Source organism: Narcine bancroftii, chromosome 3 (assembly GCF_036971445.1).
Source record: "Narcine bancroftii isolate sNarBan1 chromosome 3, sNarBan1.hap1, whole genome shotgun sequence".
NCBI lineage: Eukaryota > Metazoa > Chordata > Chondrichthyes > Torpediniformes > Narcinidae > Narcine > Narcine bancroftii.
The window spans coordinates 217,199,243-217,222,063 of NC_091471.1; the positions used below are offsets into that span (position 1 = coordinate 217,199,243).

Genomic DNA, 22,821 nt, shown 5'->3' on the forward strand with positions numbered 1-22,821 from the left:
ACTCGAACAGCCCAAATGGAGTGATGATGGCCATCTTAGGGATGTGTGATAGTACAGATTCTATCACCAATGTGTATATGTACATATGTACAGATGATAGTGTAGGATGACTGTGATTGGCTGAGAGTGGAGCCACACCTACTGGCCGGTCTTAAAGGATTGCTCCTAGCCAGACCAGGTCATTCTGGACTGGTTGACCTACTTGTGATATGCTCCAGTCTTTTAGTTAATAAAAGCCTTGGTTTGGATCAACAAGTCTTTGATTCTTTCGACGCGCATTACAATTTTATTAACTAAAATAAATTTTGAAGGGATGGAGCATATGCTACAGCTGGAATGCCTCGACATCGACCCACAGTTAGTTACAGCCTCGAATGACTTTAAGCACTGGGTGAGATGCTTCGAAACATACCTACAGCTCTCTGATCCTTCCATGATAGAGGACAGCCGTCGACTACTAATATTGATGACTATGGTGTCCCCGAGAGTCAACCAGAGTGTCCAGGACGTGACCACTTATGCCGCAGCCATGAAGGTGCTGGAAGGGCTCTACAAGCGACCAGTGAACAGGGTGTATGCTCGGTACAAACTTTCTACAAGGAGACAACAGCCCGGTGTGTCCTGTAAAGCTTATATTCAAAATACGGGGCCCATAGCTCATGCTGCTTTTGCTACTAGATTAATCCGGCACTTCCTCAACTAGGCTGTAAATTAGTGAAAACACAATTCTGGAAGTGCTCAGCAGGTCAAGCAGTGTTCTTTATATTTAAAAGTAAAAATACATAAACTAAGTTTCAGCCTTGAGCCCTTGTTCGAGGTATGCAGTTAATTGATGTCAGTGTGGGAATCGGAGATGGATTTAAAGCGACAGGGCACTGCCATATTGATGCAGCAGGCAGGATGCTCAAAGAAGTGATTTTCCAATCTGTGCCCAGCTTTATTGATGTAGAGCTGGCCACATTGATGCAGGCTAGTGCCTTGTAATTCCCTCCGGATCTGATGGAGGCGGGGCGACTTGCACCGTAGTGCCACCTATCAGGTTGAAAAGCCCGTTTCCTTCCTTGCTGAGTGTCTAAGAGGCTTGTTGAGAGGGACATCTATCAAGAGCAAGTAGCAGATTATTTTAATTTGATTTAAATATCACGTTCAATGCAGATACAGGGGTTGAAGAGGCTTGTTCCTGCTTCTGTCCATTGCCCTTTTTGGCTTCACTAGGTTGGCATCTCACCATTTTTCCATCTGCCCAGTGTTGTTGGTCTTGGCATGATCTCATGTTCTCCTCATTGAACCTGAGTTGGTAATGATAATGGAGTGAAGTGTACACCAGGCCACAAGGTGGAGTACATGTCTGCAGTTGCTATGCTCCACAAGGTTTACTTGGATACCCAGTTGTGAGCTATCAGATCTGTTCTGAATGTCGCCTAGTTTGCTTGATGAGAGTGTCACATAACATAAAAAAGAGTGTTCTCAATATTAATTTGGGTCTTTGTCTTCACAAGGATTGTTCTTCTATCAGTTCTATTTGGGCTAATGCAACTGACACAAGGAGATAAGTGAGCATCACCTCTCGCAGGTTTTTCCTTGATGCTGGATATCTTTCAGGGCTTTGGTAGCTCAGCTACCAAGGCATCTGATAATTGACATTTGTCTTTGGCTTGGCTTCGCGGACGAAGATTTATGCCTTTTCTTTCGAGTTTTCCCCAATCTGGAGCACCAATTCATATGCTGAGAGTGAACGATGTCACTGTTAGCATAGCAGTTAGTGCAAGAGAATTGGAACACCAGCGACCAGTGTTTGAATTCGCCGCTGTCTGTAGGAATTTGTACATTTTCCCTGTGTCTACATGGGTTTGGTCTGGTTTCTTCTCACCTTCTATAAGCACGTGAGACTTGTAAGTTAATTAGTGCTTTTGGGCTCGTGGGCCAAACAGGGCTGTTACCATGTTGTATGTCTAAAAAGCATAGTTAATCATGAGGCTTCCTTGCCTGTGTGCAATCTGATGGCACAAGGCTTTGTGTTTTCAAGAGGACTCCCAAGGCTGCTCCCTCCCACTGCACTGTCATCTCTGGAGGATCTGTCCTGCCACTGCGGCAGGGTGTATCCAGGGATTGTGTGAGAGAAATCAGCCACCTTGTCTGCGCCGAAGGTTTCTGAGAGTACAACTTCGTCAGTCTGTTGGTCAGCTCTCCCAAGATAGAGCCCAGTTTCTATGTTGATGCCAGGTGATCAGACAGGTTTTATTCCTTTACCTGTTGATAGTTGCGGTCATGGTCCAACTGCTAGGTCACCGCCATTTAAACATCAGGTGCATGGGACCATTTGTTGTCCAGAACTGGTAAGGTTGGCCGATCTCCTCCCCTGAAGGACACTGGAGAACCAGATGAAGTTCCGTGACAAAATTGTGGTTTCCATGTTGGTGATCTGTTTTCCAATGCTGCCTTGGTAGATTTGAATTTGATTCTCCTGATTTTTAGTCCTTGCCTCTAGGTTACACAACAGCTAATGTTACGGGTGCACCAACACCATATTAACAGGTTAAATCATTTCTCTCAGCTCCAGCTTATTTTGTGATGAAAATTGATGACTGTTTTTTAAAATCTAAATTAAGATAGGAGGCCACATTTAAAGCATGATGTAGAACATCAAGTAGCTTGAGGCATCCTGAGAATGTAAAAGGTAAATTTAAATTTAAATTGCTGGAGAATCTCAGCAAGTCACGCAGCATTCTTTATCTAACAAAAATAAAGATATACAACTAATGTTTTGGCCCAAGTCCTTTGTCAAGGTATGAGCAAAAGGCAGGCAGGCACCTGAATAAAATGATGGGGAGAGGGGCAGGGGGAGGAGCACAGGGCCACAGGCAAAATGTCATAGGTGCATATGAGTGGGAAGGCAGAAAGAAAATAAGCTGAGAAGTGATAGGGGAGGGGGACTAGCTCTCTGAATCCAGGGGGAAGGGGGTGGAGCTGGAGGAAAGGAGATGCAAGGCCATTTCACGTCAGGCCTCTGCCCTGAAGCCGGCTACAGGAACAGATGGAAAACTAAGAACTTGCCTTTCAGACAGCAGCTCTAAAAGGCTGCTCCAGTGTCCTATTCATATCCTGAAGCGCCTTGTAGTTCCCTCCGATTCTGATGGAGGTGGGGCGACTGGCGCGGTAGTGCACCCTGTCATAAATACGCGGCAGAGCAATAGCCATCTTCCCTACCCATAATCCCCCAGGCAGATGGAACTGCTCTGTGGTTCTTAGACCAGTTTCAGCTCCCTGGGGGATTATGAATAGGGAAGATAGCCATTGCTGTACTGTGTTTTGAGCCGCAAACAGCAGCCCCGAAGGCCAAAGCGGCCCAGCGTGGCTGTCCCAGCCTGCAGTGGCTGCCTACTAATGGCTCCCACTGCCCTGATGGTCCCCATTGAAAGCTTCCGCTGCTCTGACAGTCCCCACTGCCTCGACTGCCCCCGCTGTCCCATCAGCCCCCACTACAGCTCCTGCTGGTCCGAGGGCTCCCGCTGCCCCGATGTGGAGGGAGAGGGATGAGTGGGGAGATGCGTCGCAGGTTGACGGCATCATTAGCTCGCCCTTAAACGGCCATTTAGTGCGGCTGTAGATTCAGATCATTCAGTGGAGAATAGTGATCCTCCGATTATCCCTCTCCGGGAGGGGTTGCAGAGAGTTATGTGGTGATGCGTTTTGGCGGACGTTCTCTGCCTTTACATTTAGGCTTTTGCACTATCTGAAAGGGCCTAAAGGGATGGGGAATAGAGGGAGAATGGGGAATGACCTAATGGAAATTGGAGAACCTAGCGTCAATGCCATCCGGTTGGAGAGTGCCCAGACAGAAGACTCGGTGTGGCTCCTCCAATTCACAGGTGGCCTTGACCACAGGCTATTTTTTTATATTGATACGACAAAATCAGGTGAACAGTTTCAAAGCAAGGCACTTTCTTTTATTTGTAACTTCTTTTTATTCACATAATTAACAATTTGCATAATAAAGTCATGACAGATTGGTCCCGTTAAATTCTGGATTGTAGATTCTTTATCTACCCTACATATCTCACTTTCGTATGCATCATATAAAGAGCTGGTTTGACGTTTTAAATAATTAATGATTGTAAGTGACTTTCATCAAAAGGAACACTTTTTTTGGATTTACAAGGCTAGATATTGAAAGTATTTCAAATGTGTATTTTGCCTTGTGTTAATTTACATTTGACTCTGTATATAGAAATGCCACAAAAACTCTCGATCAGCCATTCTCAATGGTTTTTTTTTTGGGGTAGGGCCCCCTCCCCCCAAGACTCTGCTCAAAGTTTATGGGACCCCTTTCCCTGTGAAGCAGTCTGCCATACTTCTACCGACGACATTTAAAAAAATTAAAATATTTAGGTCACTTGAGGTGAAAAGAAAACAAGGCTTTTACTTAAATGTGCTGTGGCCCCATGGAGAATGGCTGCTCTAGATGATCGGAGCACAATGTTACTTTGGCAGAAAGTTTATTATTCAATACCACAGGATCCAAAATGATGTGATTGTTTTGTGGGTAATAACAATACAAAATGACACATCAATTGAATATATTAAATATGTAAAAGGTTCCCGTGTTATCTTATTATTTTAAACCCTTGGTCACTTAATGATGTCCCTTGTGGTGCCTTTTAAGGCAGAGCTGCAAAGAAAAACACTGACTCACGTTGTAATCAGCAAAGAACTGTTTTAACCTCTTTCTAGACCACTTTTAAGTCACATCTAGTTCGGCCGTTCCAAAAATGGAAGTGACATCACAATGCTCCTGACGCATTTCTCAGCCTGCAAGCTTCACCCCCGAGGTGGTGGAAGGGGTCCAGCGCCATCTCAGTGCAGGCCCCGGGTCTTGTGGTCGGTCGGCATTACAGGGACAATTTGAATGTGAAGCCCCGCATCGCCCCTTCCCTCCCATCCAGGCTGTCGCTGCATTCAGAAATGAAAATGGCTTAGTCCGAACAACTTCAAGCTTATTATTTGTTTGCATTTCTAATCTTTTTACAAATTATTCACCAATCACCTTCATCAGTTCACATTTTGTTTACCGTGCTTCACGATTGCAGATACATGATCTACAGCCCGTTTCAAACTTGCATCCCAGTATGTCGGCCATTCAGTGTCCTGGTATAGGAATGGGGGTTTGGCCTTTCACACTAGACCACTCCTAACTGGGACACTGAACGCTTTCACACTTCCAAGGGTTTATCCTTGACGTTTGGTCTGTTCTACCTTTAATAGGAAGTGCCTGCAATGTAATTGCCTATTTAACACTTGCCTGATCTCAACACCAGCTCCTGCACACGCCGGGGATTGTTCTAGGGGTCGAGGCTGACAATTATGTCATCTGACGCCGGCATTGAGCAGATTTTGATTTCACACTTGCCACTTTAAAGGCCGATTGGTGTTCGATTCCTGGCATCACTAGCAAGTGTAAAAGGGGCTTATGATGGTGAAGGGAGAAAAGTTTAGGGGAGACATCAGGGAGATTGGTGAGTGGTTGAAATGCATTGCCAGGAGTAGTGGTGGAGGCTGGAACAATAGGGGCATTTAAGAGGCTTTTACACAGGCACATGGATGAAAGAAAAATAGAGGATTACGAGGTAGGGAGGGTTTTGTTTATTTGGGGGTGGGTATTTATATGTCAGCACAACATCGTGAATTGAAGGACCTGCACTGTGCTGTAATGTTCTATAGTACAAAACTGATTGAAGCAATAACAAAAGGACAATTGGTATTATCACTGATTCTTTATAATTTTTACCTCCTTCTTGCCAGTGAGACAGAACATGGCTTAAATTGACTTTCGTTAACCTACACAGAACATTACAGCACTGTACAGGCCTTTCCATCCACAATGTTATGCCAAAATATATCTACTCCACAACAATTGATTTGGTTCCCTCCCTGACAGACATAACCCTGTATTTTTCTTACAAACATGCCTAGCATTGTTTGGTCCCTTCAGCCATTCCCCAAAATAGGTTTTATTATTTTAACTCTTTGATGTAAAACAAATAAAAACATATTTAATTCAGCTCCTTAACCTTTTAATGTGGTTTGTACCTGTTTGTGCATATTTCATGCCATTAATATTTACTTTGCTCTATTTATAAAATGCAATGAATCAAGTGCCTTACATTGCAATGAAAATGATAGGGTCCCTTGCTCTCTGAAACCAAGCACTGATTGGATACTGGGCTACAACACTAGCTCTCATCCTACATTCTACCATTGTTTCTAGTGAAGCATCACAACTATATATTTTCTGTCCTACTTTTCTGCATTGAATGTTTGATAAAAAAAGTAATTTAAACCTATGAGCATATACCTTCAGGCACCATGTATCTGGGGGTAAAATTCTTCAAATGTTTCAGTGGCCTTCCATAACTCCATTAATGGATTGGTGAAACATCCCAGAAAATGGTGCAATTTCTGCCCATCCTGAGTTTCCAGTTTGCCTCACTAGTGTCAAAAAGGCAAAGGCTTGAAACTGCATTACACAGCACAGATTTTGGTCAAACAAATGGGGACCAAAATGATGTGTGCCATTCATATTTATTCTGCACTGGGTATGCCTTTATAAAGGCACAGTGACATCACATAAGGCACTGCTTTAAAAAAATACATCAAGCCTTATAAACACACAAATCAAATCTAATGCCTAATTCAGATCATGTTCTAGTTATGAAGACATGAATGACTAAGCTTATTTTTTCATGTTTAGATTAGATGGCTGGTGGTGGATTTACTGGCTAGATGGCTTGAGAGATGGTCCTGACTTGGCAGATGTGCCTTCTAATCCTATATACCGTAGATTAGGTCTCTTGCTGATTCAACATTGCTCCATGTAGCACTCAATCCAAGCATAACTGCTATAATCATACAATGTGAACAGTCTGTCTCCTTTCTCAGAAGGAGTAGATTTGAATGGGCCCCTTAATGCCTTTTACCTCGGCACCACTATCCTGCACTAATTCCATATTCCTCAATCCTGTTAACAGCCAGGCATTTCTCTGAGTGAAGACATTTCACCTCATTGCAGCTGTGCATGGCAACCCCCTTATTTTTAGGCTGTGATCTTTGCACCTAGATGAGTGGTTTTCTAATCTTTTTTTCCCCACTCACATACCACTTTAAGTAGTCCCTATGCCATAAGTGCTCTGTGATTAGTAAGGGATTGCTTAAGGTGGTATGTGAGTAGAAAGAAAAAAATTTGGAAATCACTGTTTTAATCGTACCTGATTGACTCATTATGTGCACAGTTTCATAACTCCAAACGAGTTTTCTGCCTCAAAACACTGAATTTAATGACTTGTTCATGTCAATAAATTCTGATTCTGATTTTCTCAAGCAAAATATTTCAGTGACAATTAAGTCTAGAGTACTGGTTCTCAACCTTCCCTTTCCACCAACATACTACTTTAAGTAATCCCTTGCTAATCACAAAGCACTTATGGGATAGGGATTACTTAAGTGAGTGGAAAGAAAAAGTTTGAAAACCATTGGTCTAGATGCTCCAGTCATAGGAAACATCTTCTCTGTCCAGCCCCATAACAATTTTGAAATAAAACCAAAAAAAATCTAGAGCCTCCCATAGCTCAGTGATTAAAGCACTGGTCTCGTAAATCAGGGGTTACGAGTTCGTTCCTCCATGAGACTTCATTTCTGTGAAGGGCAATTGACAAAGTGGTGACTCTCTGGCTTCCTTACGTTCTAAACGCAGTGTTACGTGTCTATAATGGAACCTTTACCTTTAACGTGCTCAAAAAATCAAGCAGGTCAGGGAAAAGGAAACAGTCAATATTTCGGGCCTTTGACTCTCTGGTAGAAGTGGAAAAGAGGAGACTGCAGAGCTGCAATATTGATTGATTCTCTTTCAACAGATGCTACCTGACCTGCTGAGTTTCTCCAGGATGTTCTGTTTTGGTTTAGATTTCAAGCATCTGTAGTTGATTTGATTCCTGTAATAATTTGGTTTCAATCAGATCCCTTTGTTCTTCTAAACCAGCCATTCTCTGGCTTTTTTTTTGGCTCTGTACCCTCCCCCACCCTCAAGGAACTCTGCACAGTTTATGGGCCCTCTGCTTTTTGAAGGAGTCGTTAAGTTGGTTTCTTCCATAGACTACATAAAAAACATTTTAAAATTATTTATGTTACGTGAGGTGTAAAGAAAACAAGACTTTTACTTAAATGTGCTGTACCCTCATTGAGAATGGTTGATTTAGATGATCAGAGCACAATGTTACTTTGGCAACCTTAGGGTTCCCGTTGAGAATAGCTGTTCTAAACTCGAGGGAGTGCTTTGTGTTTTATTTAATATCTGCCTTTATTCATTAATAGTGGTGAACTATTGGCTCACCATCCAATCTTCATCTCTCTGGAAATAATTAAACGATGAATGTTGCAGAGATTACTGACTCTCAGTCAAGGTGGTTGTCACAGCAGGAAATACACAGGAACAACCCTCTGCATTGAGTAAAATCGTGGCTGACCTTCAGTTCAAACCCAACCATCTACATATCCCTCGAATCCAAAAGAGATTTTAGCTGCTCACTTGCAGAACCTCCCAAGACCAAGCATTCCCAGCCTTTAGCCTGGAAGGTCAACACCCTATGAGTGAAACAGATTCTGATCTCAATCAAAAGCATATGATCCCTCACCTTCTTTTGACATCTGCTCTGTCAAGTGCCTTAAGGATTTTGCATATTTCAACTCGATTACCTCAATAATTCTAAACGCAAAGAATGTCAATTTTATGCTCTGCTGATGGTTTCCAAAATAATTTTAAATACATTTAGAGCAAACATTGTGCTATATTACATGGATATAAAAATGGAAAGTTAATCAAAAATGGAAATCTGACATATAAATGTGTATCATTGAACAACACTAAATGCTAACAGGAAGTAATACAACATCATGTTCGATTGTTGATTCTTAAGGCAGTCTAAGTACAATGATGAGACAGAAAAACGCACATAATAAGAGCAGAATTCAAAATTTTGGTCCTTTAAATAAAAATACACAATTATTCTGATAGCTGTGCATGCATGGAAGAGATAAATAGTTTGCACATGACCCAAACTCTATTTTGCCATTAGCATTGTTGAAAACCCTCACAGGAAATAAGCAGAAGGAGCGTGCACACTCTGGCAGCTGAGTAGATACATTACCCTTGTAGGGTAAAGGTATGCTCCTGGATACAAATTTAAAGGAAAAAAAACTAGAAAAACACAGTGCAAACATTGATTATTTCTCATTCATCACTTCGACGTAGGAGAGCTAATGCGAAGAATTGACTGATTTCTATATCGTTAAAAATAATCAAATCAAAATTAAGACATTCTGAAGGTTTTTGGTCCATCTTCACTACATTGTGATTGGAACCTTAAAACACTTGAATTGCAATGAGGATTTCCATCAAGTGTCCGGTGAATGTCTTTGGCAACTGATCACAATGTTTTGAATGAGGATACCTTGCTTAGCAGCCGATACTGGTGCAGCATTTACCAGATCGTTCCACTTTCTCTTGCCTCACATTAGGACCATTGTCTGGGTGATAGGATGAAATATTCAAAAATTAAAAAAAAACACCTTATAGTTGTATAGCTGGGTAGCAAGCTTGTGATTTGTCACTGCCCAGGTTCTTGATACTGCAGTGAAATAACAGCAATTCAAATCCAACTTAAAAGTATATGCAGCTGAGAGTATTGATACTGTAAACTCTATACATTAGAAACTATATGAATTAACATCAGCTATTTTATTATCAGTGATGCTTTGATTAAAAGTATAGCATTACTATAAAACTGTAAATACTAGATTCCAGATAAGTTCAAAATGATTTTCCTCTTGAGACCCTAGGGCTCTCAACAAGATTTGTGATGGAAATACCAAGATGCATAATATAATTTGTGCAGTTCTCACTTTCCCTTTCTCCTGTAGAGTTGAATGATAAGGCATTCCTTCCAATGAGTTGAGGCAGGTCTTAGGTGAGGAGTTGGCGGATTTCTTTGTGTACATAACAGAGGAAATCCACATAGGAAGCGCCTCCGTGGATCCCTTTATCTTCCACAAGGAATTGCTTTAAAATTCCTTCTGATTTCTCTTTTTGCTTTAGTATTACCAACTGGAGGTGAAAAAGAAAGAGGAAACCAGATTTAAAACTCCACATTGCAGAATTTGTTGCAAACACTCTTGGTGTTCAATGCAATTTACTAGGACCTTGTATGAATATGAATTTTTAGCCACATTTATTTAATTTTGCTTATAAAATCAAGGAAGTGGAGTGCCACAACGATCTGTTCTGGGACCCCTGCTCTTTGTGATTTTTATAAATGACCTGGATGAGGAGGCGGAAGGATGGGTCAGTAAGTTTGCGGATGACACGAAGGTTGGAGGAGTCATGGATGGAGTTGAAGGTTGCCGAAGGTTACAAGAGGATATAGACAGGACACAGAGTTGGGCGGAAAAGTGGCAATGGAGTTCAATCTGGATAAGTGTGAGGTGATGCATTTTGGAAAGACAATCCAGAAGGTTTAGTGCAGGGTTAATGGTCAGTTACTTAAGAGTGTGGATGAACAAAAGGACCTTGGGGTTAAAATCCATACATCATTCAAGGTTGCCACCACAGCTTTATAGGATAGTTAAAAAGGCCTTTGGTGGGATTCATTATTAGGGGAATTGAATTCAGGTGTAGAGAGGTCATGTTGTAACTCCACAAATCTATAGTAAGACCACACTGAGAGTACTGTGTTCAGTTCTGGTCAGCTCATGTAGGAAGGATGTGGAAGCTATGGAGAGGATGTAGAGGAGATTTACCAGGATGTTCCCTGGATTGGGAAACACGTCTTACGAGACAAGGTTAGCAGAGCTGGGACTTTTCTTTTTGAAGTGTAGAAGGATGAGAGGAGATTTGATAGAGGTCTACAAGATTATGAGGGGAATAGATAGGGTGGACAGCCAGCGCCTGTTTCCCAGGGCAGGAATATCAAACACCAGAGGACATATGTACAAACTGAAGGGAGGGAAGTTTAGGGGAGACATCAGGGGTAAGGTTTTTGTAAACACAGAAAGTTGTGGGTGCCTGGAATGACCTCAATGATGTTGGTGGAGGCTGAAACATTGGGGGCATTTAAGAGACTCTTAGGCAGACACATGGATGAAAGAAAAATAGGGGGGTTATGGGATAGGGAGGGTTTAGTATTTTTTAAAGGAATATAGGTCGGCACAACATCAAGGGCCAAAGGGCCTGTACTGTATCGCTCTATGTTCAAAAGCTTCATTTTGAGCTATGCATGTCAGAATTGAAGATAAGTAAAAAAAAACTTTGGAACAATTTTGGGGACATGCAGCACATTTCAAACAGATCTGGAAAATGTTATAAACTGTATAATTTAGTCCTAACTTAAATAAATAAAAGACTAACCTTAAAGGTAGGAATGTAAATTTTTAACAAATGATTTTCCACGTACTTTCTTTGAAAAGGTTCATGAGTTTTAGTTACATTGAATTGAATTCTGGAAAGAACTAAGACCCTGTGCATCATTTATGTGAACTGTGCGAACGAACTTATTTAAAAGGCTGATTACAAAGTCCATTTGGAGTCACACTGAAAAGTACTCAGTGTCAGTGATTTTCTCATCCAGGTTCCCTATGCACCTATTATTGGCACCTGTGTAGTCATGGTTGGCAATTGGTCACCTTGTTATAAGGAGGCCTTACCTTTCACAAGATACGAAGCTGAGGGGTGAACTTTTAGAGGTTTATATAATCAGAAAACAGTCCTGATCTTTTTCCTCAGGGTACAAGAGTCTAAAGGTTTAAGGTGAGAGGGCAGGCTTTCAATGGGTTTCATACATGGTAGGGAAGTGGAACAAGGCACCAGAGAAGTGGTAGAGGTGAGGTACAATCACAATGTTTAAGAGACTTTCAGGCAGGCACATGGATTGGAAAGTTTTAGACAGATACGGGCAAAAAAAAACTACAATAGTTTAGGTAGACAATTTGGTCACCATGGAGCAGTCAGGATAAAGGGTCTACATGTATTTAGGTGCTTTAACAATATAGAGTTATATTTCAGTTAAAGCACTGGTTAACCTTAAATGCCACATATAGTCACTTAGGCACAATTGGAGCAATCACTTGGAATAAGAAATCAATTGTTATAAGATCTCTGAAAAAAAACCATACTCTTCAATACTTCGGCTTACTTTCATGGAATAAGGGCTCTGGCTTCTGAGATTATCAATGATCATCCTAATCTTCTTTGAATATGGGTTGTCCAGTTCTGGCAATGACGTCTGTAAGGAAATTAAAGTTCAAAGTTTAACTTGTTTGGTTGATATTACAGCTGATTATTGTCAAATGTCAAATTAAGTCTCCGTCCATTATTTCTTCCCTCGATTTGGTGTTAATCATATGTTGCACAGGACAAAAATCAGAAATGAAAGGCAGATGGGAAGAGCAGTGTAAGGCTTTCCCTCATCCACTCCCATATCTCAGTCAGAGGCTCCCAGTGGCAGTCTTTTGCTCTGCACTCTTGATTAAGCTATTGCACCCAGCCAATAAGTTTGGGGAGCAGGACTTATAATTCAGTGAATATATTGTTCAGGCACTTTAAGACCGGAAGACATAGGAGCACAAATAGCTGTTCAGCCCATTGAGCCTTCTCCACCATTAAATCATGAACTGATCCATTTTCCCACTCATCCCCCCTGCCCGACCTTCTCCTCATAACCTTTGATGCTCTGCCTAATCAAGAACCTGTCAATCTCTATCTATAAACAATCTATTTCCAAAAAAAAGGGGGCAGAAATAACAGTAACTTCTTCGAACTGAGTCAAGGCAAGTTCTCCATTTCTTCCCTCCTGGTATGAGTTTCCTACTGTGTCTCTGAGTTATGCAAACAGTTGATGCTTGTCCAGCCTTCCTGCCATGTAAGCACATCATATCCTTTTCTGTCTTAAGTATTGAAGTCAGTAGAAGAGACATTGAAAACAAAAATCACCAGGATTGAAGCAAGGTCACCAGATGTCTCTCTTCTGTAACTAAAGACTTAATTTCTGCTCATCCGGAACATTTTAACCCCTGAATGTTTTGTGAGAAGCAGTGTATAATGGGACAGTGAAACACAAAAGTCTGCAGATGTTGTGATTGTAGTAAAAACACAGAAATGTTGGAGGGCTCAGCCGCTCTTGAAATGTCCATTGGAGGTAAAGGTGAATGGCTCAGGCCTGAAATGTTAACTGAAATATAACTCTATATTGTTAAAGCACCTAAATACATGTAGACCCTTTATCCTGACTGCTCCATGGTGACCAAATTGTCTACCTAAACTATTGTAGTTTTTTTTTGCCCGTATCTGTCTAAAACTTTCCAATCCATGAAACACTGAAACACCTACAGTAGTAGTCGCAATTTTATTAGCCAGACATTAAGGCAAAGGTCAATAGACTCTTGATTAATCAGGGCGTTAAAGATTATGGGGAGAAGAAAGGAAAAGTACATCAGCTATGATTGGAATGATGGAGAAAACCTGATGGGCTGAATGGCTTAATTTTACTCCATAGTCATATGGTTGCATCCATTAACCAAGGCCAATAATCCAGAGACATGCCCTTCTCAATATGAAAATGCTCTACCTTGAAGAAGGGCTCAGGCCTGAAACATCAGGCCTATAGGACACTGCGAGACCTGCTGAGAACTTCCAGCATTCTCTGTTTTTACTACAATCACAGCATCTGCAGATTTTTGTGTTTGTCTCCTTATTTGTGTAATACATCCTTCTAAAGAATATAATTTAGCTTCGCAAGTGATGGAGGAATGTAATATTTTTGCTTGTCACTTCACATGTATAATCACATTTCACACATTACTCACCAAATCTGTATTGATATGTGCAAAGGTGGGTACATTAAAGATGCCTTGAATTAACTCGGCTTGTGCGTTCAGTCCCAGCCACAGGAACATATTTATTCCATTTGCCAATATAAATACTCCTCCATCCGCCAAACGTTCCTCTGAACAACGGACAGCGGCAGGAATCTCCTCGCTGTTTACATCCATCTTGAGCTGTTATGAAACAGACAAGTGTACAGCTCTGTCATCACCTGGAAACATGAGGAGTCCATTTGGCTCCACCATTAAGCTGGATGATGCTGACATGCACGTTAACTACGCTTACTTCTCTTGGTTCTATATTATACAATAACCTTGCCTAAGAAATATACTTTCAACCTAGGTTTTGACATTTTTAATTAACCTATTACAAGCAATATTTTTGAGGGTAAGTTCCAAATTTCTACTTGCTTTTGTATGAAAAGTATGCCTTGATATAATTTTAAGTATAGAGTACACTCCATTCTTTCACATTTCCTTCCCAAAGGAAATTGTGTGCTCTTCCAGCTGCTTTAATTACATTGAGCTTATCCTTTGTCTCCTTTACTTGTGGATTGGATGCCCAGTCCATGCGACCCATTCTCATAATTTATCCCCGTTTGCCTCCACTGTCATTCTGGGTAATTTTCACGACCCTCCCTGCACTTTATCTCACCCCACCCCACCCCCACACCCCCCCCCCCCCCCCCATCTCACCAAGGCCTGTGAATTTCTGCTGAGCACTTTGATTTCTGGCACTCAATAAATGTTGCATCAGTGATTCCGATATTGATACGGCTCATACAAGAAAATGGAAAACGATGATGCAACATTTTCCAACACATATGGTTCTTCTGTGAGATGAAGTGTTCATTTGTTGGCTATTGTACAGACTCAGATCTGGCACTGTGACTGAAACGGAACAGAAACCCTGTTATCTTAACGTTATTTATGACTTTATGGAAAGCTTGTACACTTTGACAGGTTGTTTGGTTTTCCTCAATTGGTCCCAGAATTAAAAATAACCACAGAAGTTAAACATGCTTCTGGCTTATTATTAAGGTCAGAAAAAAAGGAAAACTGGCAATATCTAACAAGAAATGCTGGAATAACATTAGTACTGAAAAATATTTGCATCGACTAGTAAATACAGCTTTATTTCATTCCTGTTGTTAGTTGTGGGAAGCTCTAAACATCATAACCAAAGTATCAGATCGCATAAGGTGGCATAATTGTGTGCTAGAGAGGTGTGTCCAGTGCCTGACTTGTGTGATAGTAGGAGGCTAATGACTGTTCCAGTTCCAGCCCCCCTCAGGAAACCCAAGGTGCACTCAAGACCATGGAGGTGATATTTCACATTTAAAAATGTGTTAGCCAGGACAAAGGTTAAATTCAGTGGTTGTGTTTTGGGAGGACGAGAGGTAGGATGAACTGTAGCTCCTGCTCCTGGGTGTGGATGGGAAGGTTATACCATATGACTGATAAAGACCAGAAATCTGTTGGGTGGGGGGAGGGGGGGGTGTTGGAGAGCAGTAGTTGGTGGGATTGTCTGTTCTCACTGGAGCCTATGATCAGGGCTTGGGGAAGTGGGTGGGTGAAGGAAAGTAGGAAGGAAGAGGTTGGGAAGTCTAGAGCTTATGATGTGGCAGATTCGGATTGGTGCGTCCATCACCGACCGGAGCCATGTGGGTATATCACTTTTCAATGAAATGATGCCATGCAATTTGCAAGTAACTCATTTCCCAAAATAGATGAAAAAGTCCTGGAATCAGAGACTTCCCAGTGGAGGATGGGATAGGACATACGACTGAAAACTCTTCACTTACAATGGGTATAAGTCTTGGGTAGAAAAACAACTGTGTGCCGCCCACATCCATGGAAGCAACCAGCAGCCACTGAAAGGTTCTCTCATCTGTCGGAACATCAGGGCTCCCAAGTAAAACATAACTCTTCAAGAGGCAGTTCATGTAGACTGGCAGCAACTTCATGGCCTCTGGAAGGATAAGCTGGTGACAGGCAACACAAAACATCCTTAAATAAATGTCATCTTTTGCAAAAGAGCATAGACCTTTAGTTTGATGGAGTGATAATTGCTTCACAGTATAGATTTAATACATCTCATGAGAAATACCATGATTTCTGCTTCCATTCTCAATTTCTGCATTTGCAAAGATAAGTGTTTTGAAGTCTATCCAAGACCGCCAAGTACAGGATTGGAAAGTAGCCTGCTATTATACTGTGGAGTATGAACAGGGAATATGTAAAGCGCCTTTGTGTCTGCCTGCAAAAGCAAAATAAACTCTCTCTTAGAGACAGTGGGAGAACATGCTTGGCATCCATTTAAAGGCCAACCAATCCTGGACCCACAACACCTCCTCATTAGTCAAGAAGGTGCAGCAGAGTCTACACTTCCAATGGACATTGAAGAGGCCAAGGTTACTGGCCACCGTCCTACAGGAGCACAATACAGAGCGTCCTGGCTGGCTGCATCATAGTGTGGTATGGTAGTTGCCTAGCATCAGATCAGAGGTCAGTACAGAAGGTGATTTAAACTGATGAGATCACTGGGGTCTCCCATTCCTCTATACAGTATCAAGAGGGAGCAGTGTTTAACAAGGATTCAGATAATCACTGAAGATCCTTACCATCCAGTCCATAGTACCTTTGAGACACTACCTTCAAGGGAGAGGTACAGGAGCAGAAAAACCAGGACTGCCAGGCTGGCAAACAGCTACTTCCTGTGGTAAACCAGTATAATTTTCTGGTCAGGCACACCTAATGGCTGGTTAAACCTGTGGCCCCTCCCCACAGGCTCCTGTATAAAGGTGACTGTTCCACAGGCCCCTGCAGCTCAGTGCAGGACAACCAAACAGTATGGATGTGCTTGTGTTCTTCACTGAATAAAAGCCAATTGGTTTCTCCTCAATAGTCTTTCAAGTAAGTTATGGTGCATCAATTTTATTCACCTTGTTTTTTTTAACAATGGAGCGGATCTCAAGCCAGAAAAGCTGGAAACCGACCCTCATTCGCCTGAGGCATCTACCAGCTTTGACTCTGGCTGTTTTGTTTTGAACCATTCTTGCAGGCCTCCTCTACCATTGTGTGATCGGAGACCTTCAATCTGCAAGTGCTGCACTCCCGGGTCGGTACCCTGGTGTACTTCATGATCAGGGACATTACATCATACTAGGAGGCCGGACATCCTCAAAGGACAGTATCTGCGTAAAATCCATGTGGTCTATGCCAGACACATCCTAGTGACTCGAAAACAACGACCCGGTGAGTTCAACGCTGAATATCTTCGGGCCCTGCGAGCACTTGGCAGGGTCTGTGAATGCAAAGGTGCGCCTGCCGCGGAGTGCACAGAGGACCTGATCCGGGATGCTTACGTTGCGGGGATCAGGTCGACCTACGCCCGACAGGGACTCTTGGAGCAGGGGAGCTCAGTCTGTGGAGAGCAGTTGAACTGGCAGATATATTAGAGGGGGCTCTCCAGAACACGGAGGCCTACTCATCTGACAACGTGGCCGCCTTGTGGTTATCCCGAGCGCCACCAACTTGCGATGTGCCGCCACCCCCTCACTCCGTTAATGACTCAATCACAGCAGCAGTGCTCTGTCACCACCTCCCATTGCCTTCATCTGGCTCTGGTGGCAACCTGACCACAGCTGTGGTGCTAAGGGAGCAACCAAAGTGCTACTTCTGCGACCTGGGCAAGCATCAGAGGAAATGCTGCCCAGCAAAGGATTCAACTTGCTCCAGCTGTGGGAAGAAGGGTCACTACACCAAAGTCTAAACTCTTTCCTAGCAGTGGCACGTGCGGATCGTGGGTGTGCCGTCCCTGACACTGTCATCATTTGGGATCCAGCAGCACTGCATGCGATCGATGGGGGCTGCCATTTTGGACACTGCCATCACCCACAACAGTGATGTGCAATAACCTGACACTGGCTTCCATCACACTTGACCGGGACAGTCCACATCAACCCACCAGGTCGATGATGGATATTCAGGTAAATGGCCACGTGCCGAGTTGCTTATTTGATAGTGGCAGCACAGAGAGCTTCATCCACCCAGACACACTGTGACATTTTTCTCTCACAGTACTGCCAGTGAACCAGAAGGTCTCATTGGTATCCAGGTCGCACCCAATGGACGTCCGGTGCTTCTGCGTAGTGACTCTAACAGTGTGGGGTACTGAATATAAAGACTTTAGACTAATAGTAATGTCTCAGCTCTGCGCTGCTGTACTGTTGGGACTGGATTTTCAGTGTCACCTTAAAAGCGTGACGATGGAGTTCGATGGGTCCCATCCACCCCTCACTGTGCGTAACTGACAGTTTTCGAACTGGAAAACCCACCACTCACCACACACAGCCTGCGGGCTCTCCACACATAAAATTTCCCCATCGTCGCAATTCACCAACCTCACTCCCAACTGTAAACCTAGGTGGCATGGTCCCAGGGACAAGAACTTCATCCAGGCAGAGGTACAGCGCTTACTCAAGGAGGGGGTCATTGAAGCCAGCACCAGACCCCTGGAGAGTGCAGGTAGTGGTAGTACGGAATGGGGAAAAGAATAGAATCATCATCGACTATAATCAGATCATCAACATATATACGCAATTGGATGCACACCCCCTTCCATGCATCGCCGACATGGCCAACCAAATTGCCCAATATCGGGTCTTTTCGACCAGTGACCTGAAATTAGCACATCATCAAACCCCTATCTGTCCAGTGGGTGGCCAGCATATGGTGTTCAAGGTGGATGGCCACCCCTACCATTTCCTTTGGGTCCCCTTTGGTGTCACAAATGGCACATCCGTCTTCCAGTTGGAAATGAACCACATGGTGGATCAGTACGAGTTGTGGGCCATTTCCCCATTCCTTGATAACGTCTGTGATATAGTCAGGATAATGTGAACTATTTTGTAACCGCACAAGAATACACTTTTCTCACTGTAGTAACTGTAGTGCACCACTGTGGGGCGTATGTGTGAACAGTTTGTGAGATGGTGGAAGGCATCAGTTAGTAAAATCTCTTTTGTTATTTGAATCTTGCATCTCCAAGTTATTTAAGAAGCCTCCCAAGTAACTTGAGAGACATAACAATGTCAGCATCTGCAGCCACAACCTGCAGGTCTATGACACCCCAAGCTCCTTAACCTCACATATAACAAGGCCAAGTGCATGTTTCGCACAACCCATCTGGCCATCCATGGCTGTGTCGTGGAGAATGGAGTCATTGGCCTGGACCCTGACTGCATGTGGCTGCTTCTGAAGCTTCCCCTCCCACACAGTCTCAAGGCCCTGAGGAGATGTCTTGGGTTCTTATTATACTCTATGGGCCCCAATTTTGTAGACAAGGCCTGCCCCCTCATCAAATCCACATCCTTCCCTTGATGGCGGAGGCCTGTGATGCCTTCAATCATATCAAGGCGGATATCGCTAAGGCCACAATGCATGTTGTGGACGAATCCACCCAATTTCAGGTGGAACGCGATGCATAAGACTTCACCCTGGCAGCCACCCTTAACCAGGCAGGCAGGCCAGTAGTCTTCTTTACACATACCCTGCAGGGGCCCGAGATTTGGCCTTTGGTTGAGAAAGAGGCCCGAGTCATTGTCAAGGCAGTGTGGCACTGGCGCCATTATCTTGCCATTAGGAGATTCACCCTGCTGACTGATCAATGCGCTGTCCTGTTCATGTTTAACAATCAACAGTGGGTAAAATCAAAAATGACAAGACACTGAGGTGGAGGATTGAACTGTCCACCTATAATTAAGATCTTGACTGACTGCAAAACCTCCACAACGATCTCTGTCACCCTGGAGTTACCAGGTTTTCTCACTTTGTCGAACCACACAACCTGCTGTACTCTATTGACAAAATCAGGTCCACGGCAAAGAACTGCCAGGTCTGCACTGAGTGCAAGCCGCGCCTACCGGACAGACAGGGCACAATTAATTAAAGCCACCCTACACTTTGAACAATTCAGTGTCGATTTAAAAGACCCCTGCCATCCATTGATTGTAATGTGTATTTTCTGAATATCATCGATGAATACTCCTCTTTTCCATTTGCTATCCCCTGCTCGGATGTGATTGTGGCCACAGTCATCAAAGCCCTACGCAGGCTTATCACTCTATTTGGCTTCCCCAGTTATATCCACAGACCTGGGGCCTTCCTGTACGAGTGATGAGATGGTCCAGTATCTGCTGGCCAGAGGTATTGCCATGAGCAGGTCAATGAGTTACAAACCCTGGGGTAATGGACAAGTTGAGAGGGAGAATGCTACAGTTTGGAAGGCAGTCCTTCTAGCGTTGTAGTCTAAGGGCCTCCCAGTCTTCTGCTGGCAAGAGGTCCTCCAGGAGGCACTCCACTCTATCAGATCCTTTCTAAATACGGCCACAAATGCCACACCACATGAACTTGTTTTCCTTTCCCAGGAAATCTGCGACAGGGACCACACTAATGGCATGGTTGATGACTCCAGGGGCCGCCCTAGTCTGGAAGTATCAAAGGAGCCACGTCCGACCCCTTGGTCAAAAGGGTCCATCTTCTCCATGCCAACCCTCAATATGCCTATGTGGCATACCCAGGCAGACATAAAGACATTGTTTCTGTCAAGGGCTTCGCTTCCTCAAGGGCCCTGGAGACCACTGCTGTTCCCCCCACACTGTTGAACACACACGATGCACCTGACCCCTGGTACCCTGCCTCTGTCCCGAGGAAGGTTATACCGGGCTCATTGGTGCCTACCCACCAGCACAACACTGATGGGTACATACAGGTGCCCAAGACCATCCAGGACCTCACCACAACACAAGCCCCAAACAGTACTATGAAGGTCCTAGCGAGCGATCAGGCCACCAGAAAGACTGAATTTGTAACTCCCACTTCATCATGCTGGACTTTTAAAACAAGGGTGAATGTGGTAAACCATCGTTGTGTCTGGTCAGGCACACCTATTGGCTGGTTGTACCGGTGGCCCCTCCCCACAGGCTCCTGTATAAAGGCTACTGTTGAGCAGCCCCCTGCAGCTCAGTGCAGGACAACCAAACAGTAGGGATGTGCTTGTGTTCTTAAGTGAATAAAAGCCAATTGGTTTCTCTACAATAGTATTTCAAGTAATTGATGGTGCATCACTTCCCACGGGCAGTGAGACTGCTGAACAATCCTAGAAATGCGTGAAATATTTTTATATATATTAACTTGGGTCGCTTGTGTGTCGGGTGTCTTGTCTGTCTGTCTGTCTGTGTGAGTATGGCCTGGAGGTATGGTGTTTTGTCGGGTTGTATTTGTACAACCAGATAACAATCAACTTGAACTTCTCCTGATCCAATACAAATAATTTCACACTAGGGACAACCTGAGGATCCTTCACTTCATCTTTACTTGCTAATACCCTTCACCATGGAGGAGGCAGTGTTGCTTGCGAGTGGAACAGCCAAGGCTGATACCCCAGAAGGATGCAGAGGTGAAGCTACAGAAGGCAATGGTATCCCCAACCCTAAACCTTTTTAACACATATCCGTCTCTTCCATTAGACCATAGAACACTACAGCATAGAAAGAGGCCCCTTCGGCCCTTCTAGTCTGTGCCAAACCATTTTTTTTGCCTTGTCCCATTGACCTGCACCGTCCATAACGCCCCATACATCTTCCACCCATGTACCTGTCCAAATTCGTCTTAAGTGTTAAAATTGAGCCTGTATTCACCACCTCAGCTGGCAGCTCATTCCACACTGCTACCACACTCTGTGTGAAGAAGTTCCATTTCATTTTCCCCCTAAATTTTTCCCCTTAATCCATGTCCTCTGGTTTTTATCTCATCTACCCTCAGTGGAAAAAGCCTATCTACATTTACTTTGTCTATCCCCCTCATATTTTAACTCTATCAAGTCTCCCTTCATTATTCTACACTTCAGGGAATAAAATCCTAACCTATTTAACCTTTCCTGAAGTCTAGGCAACATCCAAGTAAATCTCCTCTGCACTTTTTCTATCTTAATAATATCTTTCCTGTAGTTAGGTGACCAAAACTGCATATAATACTCCAAATTTGGCATCACCAATGTCTTATACAACTTTACTATAAAATCTCAACTCCTATATTCAATACTTTGATTTATGAATTTACAACCCTATCCACAAGCAATCATCTACCACTACTCTCTGGCTTCTCCCGTCTAGCCATTGTCGAATCTAGTTCATTACTTCACCATGAATACCGAGGATCTGAACCTTCCTGACTAATCTCCCAAGTAATAGGCCTTTCTAAAGTCCATGTAGACAACAATCACAGCTTTTCCTTCATCAACTTTCCTGGTAACCTCTTTGAAAAACTCTATAAGATTGGTTAAACATGACCTACCATGCACAGACCCATGTTTACAGTTTCTGGCTATCTAAAAATCTGTACATCTGATCTCTTAGAACACCTTCCAATAATTACCTACTATTGATGACAGGGTCACCAGCCTATAATTTTGAGAGTTAATTTTGGAGCTTTTTTTAAAACAACGTGAACTACCATCCAATCCTTCAGCAGCACATTTTAAATATTTTTGCCAGAACCCCTACACAAGCCTCTCGCAAGGCCCAAGGCAATATCTTGTCAAGGACTGGGGATTTTTCCATCCTTATTTTCTTTAAGACAGCAAGCACGTCCTCCTCTTTAATCTCATTAGGTTCCATGACCCCACTGCTTGTTTTCCTTACCTCCCACATCATGAGAGATGAAAAAGAAACCATTTAAGATCTTCCCCATCTCTTTGGCTCCATACAAAGCCGACCACTCTTATTTTACTTTTATTTGATAATTCGTTCAATTTCTGTATAACCAGAAAATATATAGTTCAAAGTCTAGAGCAGTCGTTCTCAACCTTTTTTTGGCTATGGACCCTCCCCCCTC

The 22,821-nt window shown here is 43.2% G+C and overlaps 1 protein-coding gene across 3 annotated transcripts in view; it reads right to left on the reverse strand.

Annotated features, from left to right (window-relative positions):
- Positions 1-3,925: 3,925 nt before the first annotated feature.
- sec24d (SEC24 homolog D, COPII coat complex component) overlaps positions 3,926-22,821 on the reverse strand; it is a 291,170-nt gene continuing 272,274 nt past the window's right edge. For all 3 annotated transcript variants that reach the window (XM_069926602.1, XM_069926600.1, XM_069926601.1), the window contains exons 20-23: positions 15,729-15,908; positions 13,906-14,097; positions 12,237-12,326; positions 3,926-10,153 (exon numbers count right to left, since the gene is read on the reverse strand). In XM_069926602.1, coding sequence (XP_069782703.1) covers positions 10,013-10,153; positions 12,237-12,326; positions 13,906-14,097; positions 15,729-15,908 — 603 coding nt within the window. In that variant the 3' untranslated portion in view covers positions 3,926-10,012. The remainder of the gene's footprint in view (positions 10,154-12,236; positions 12,327-13,905; positions 14,098-15,728; positions 15,909-22,821) is intronic.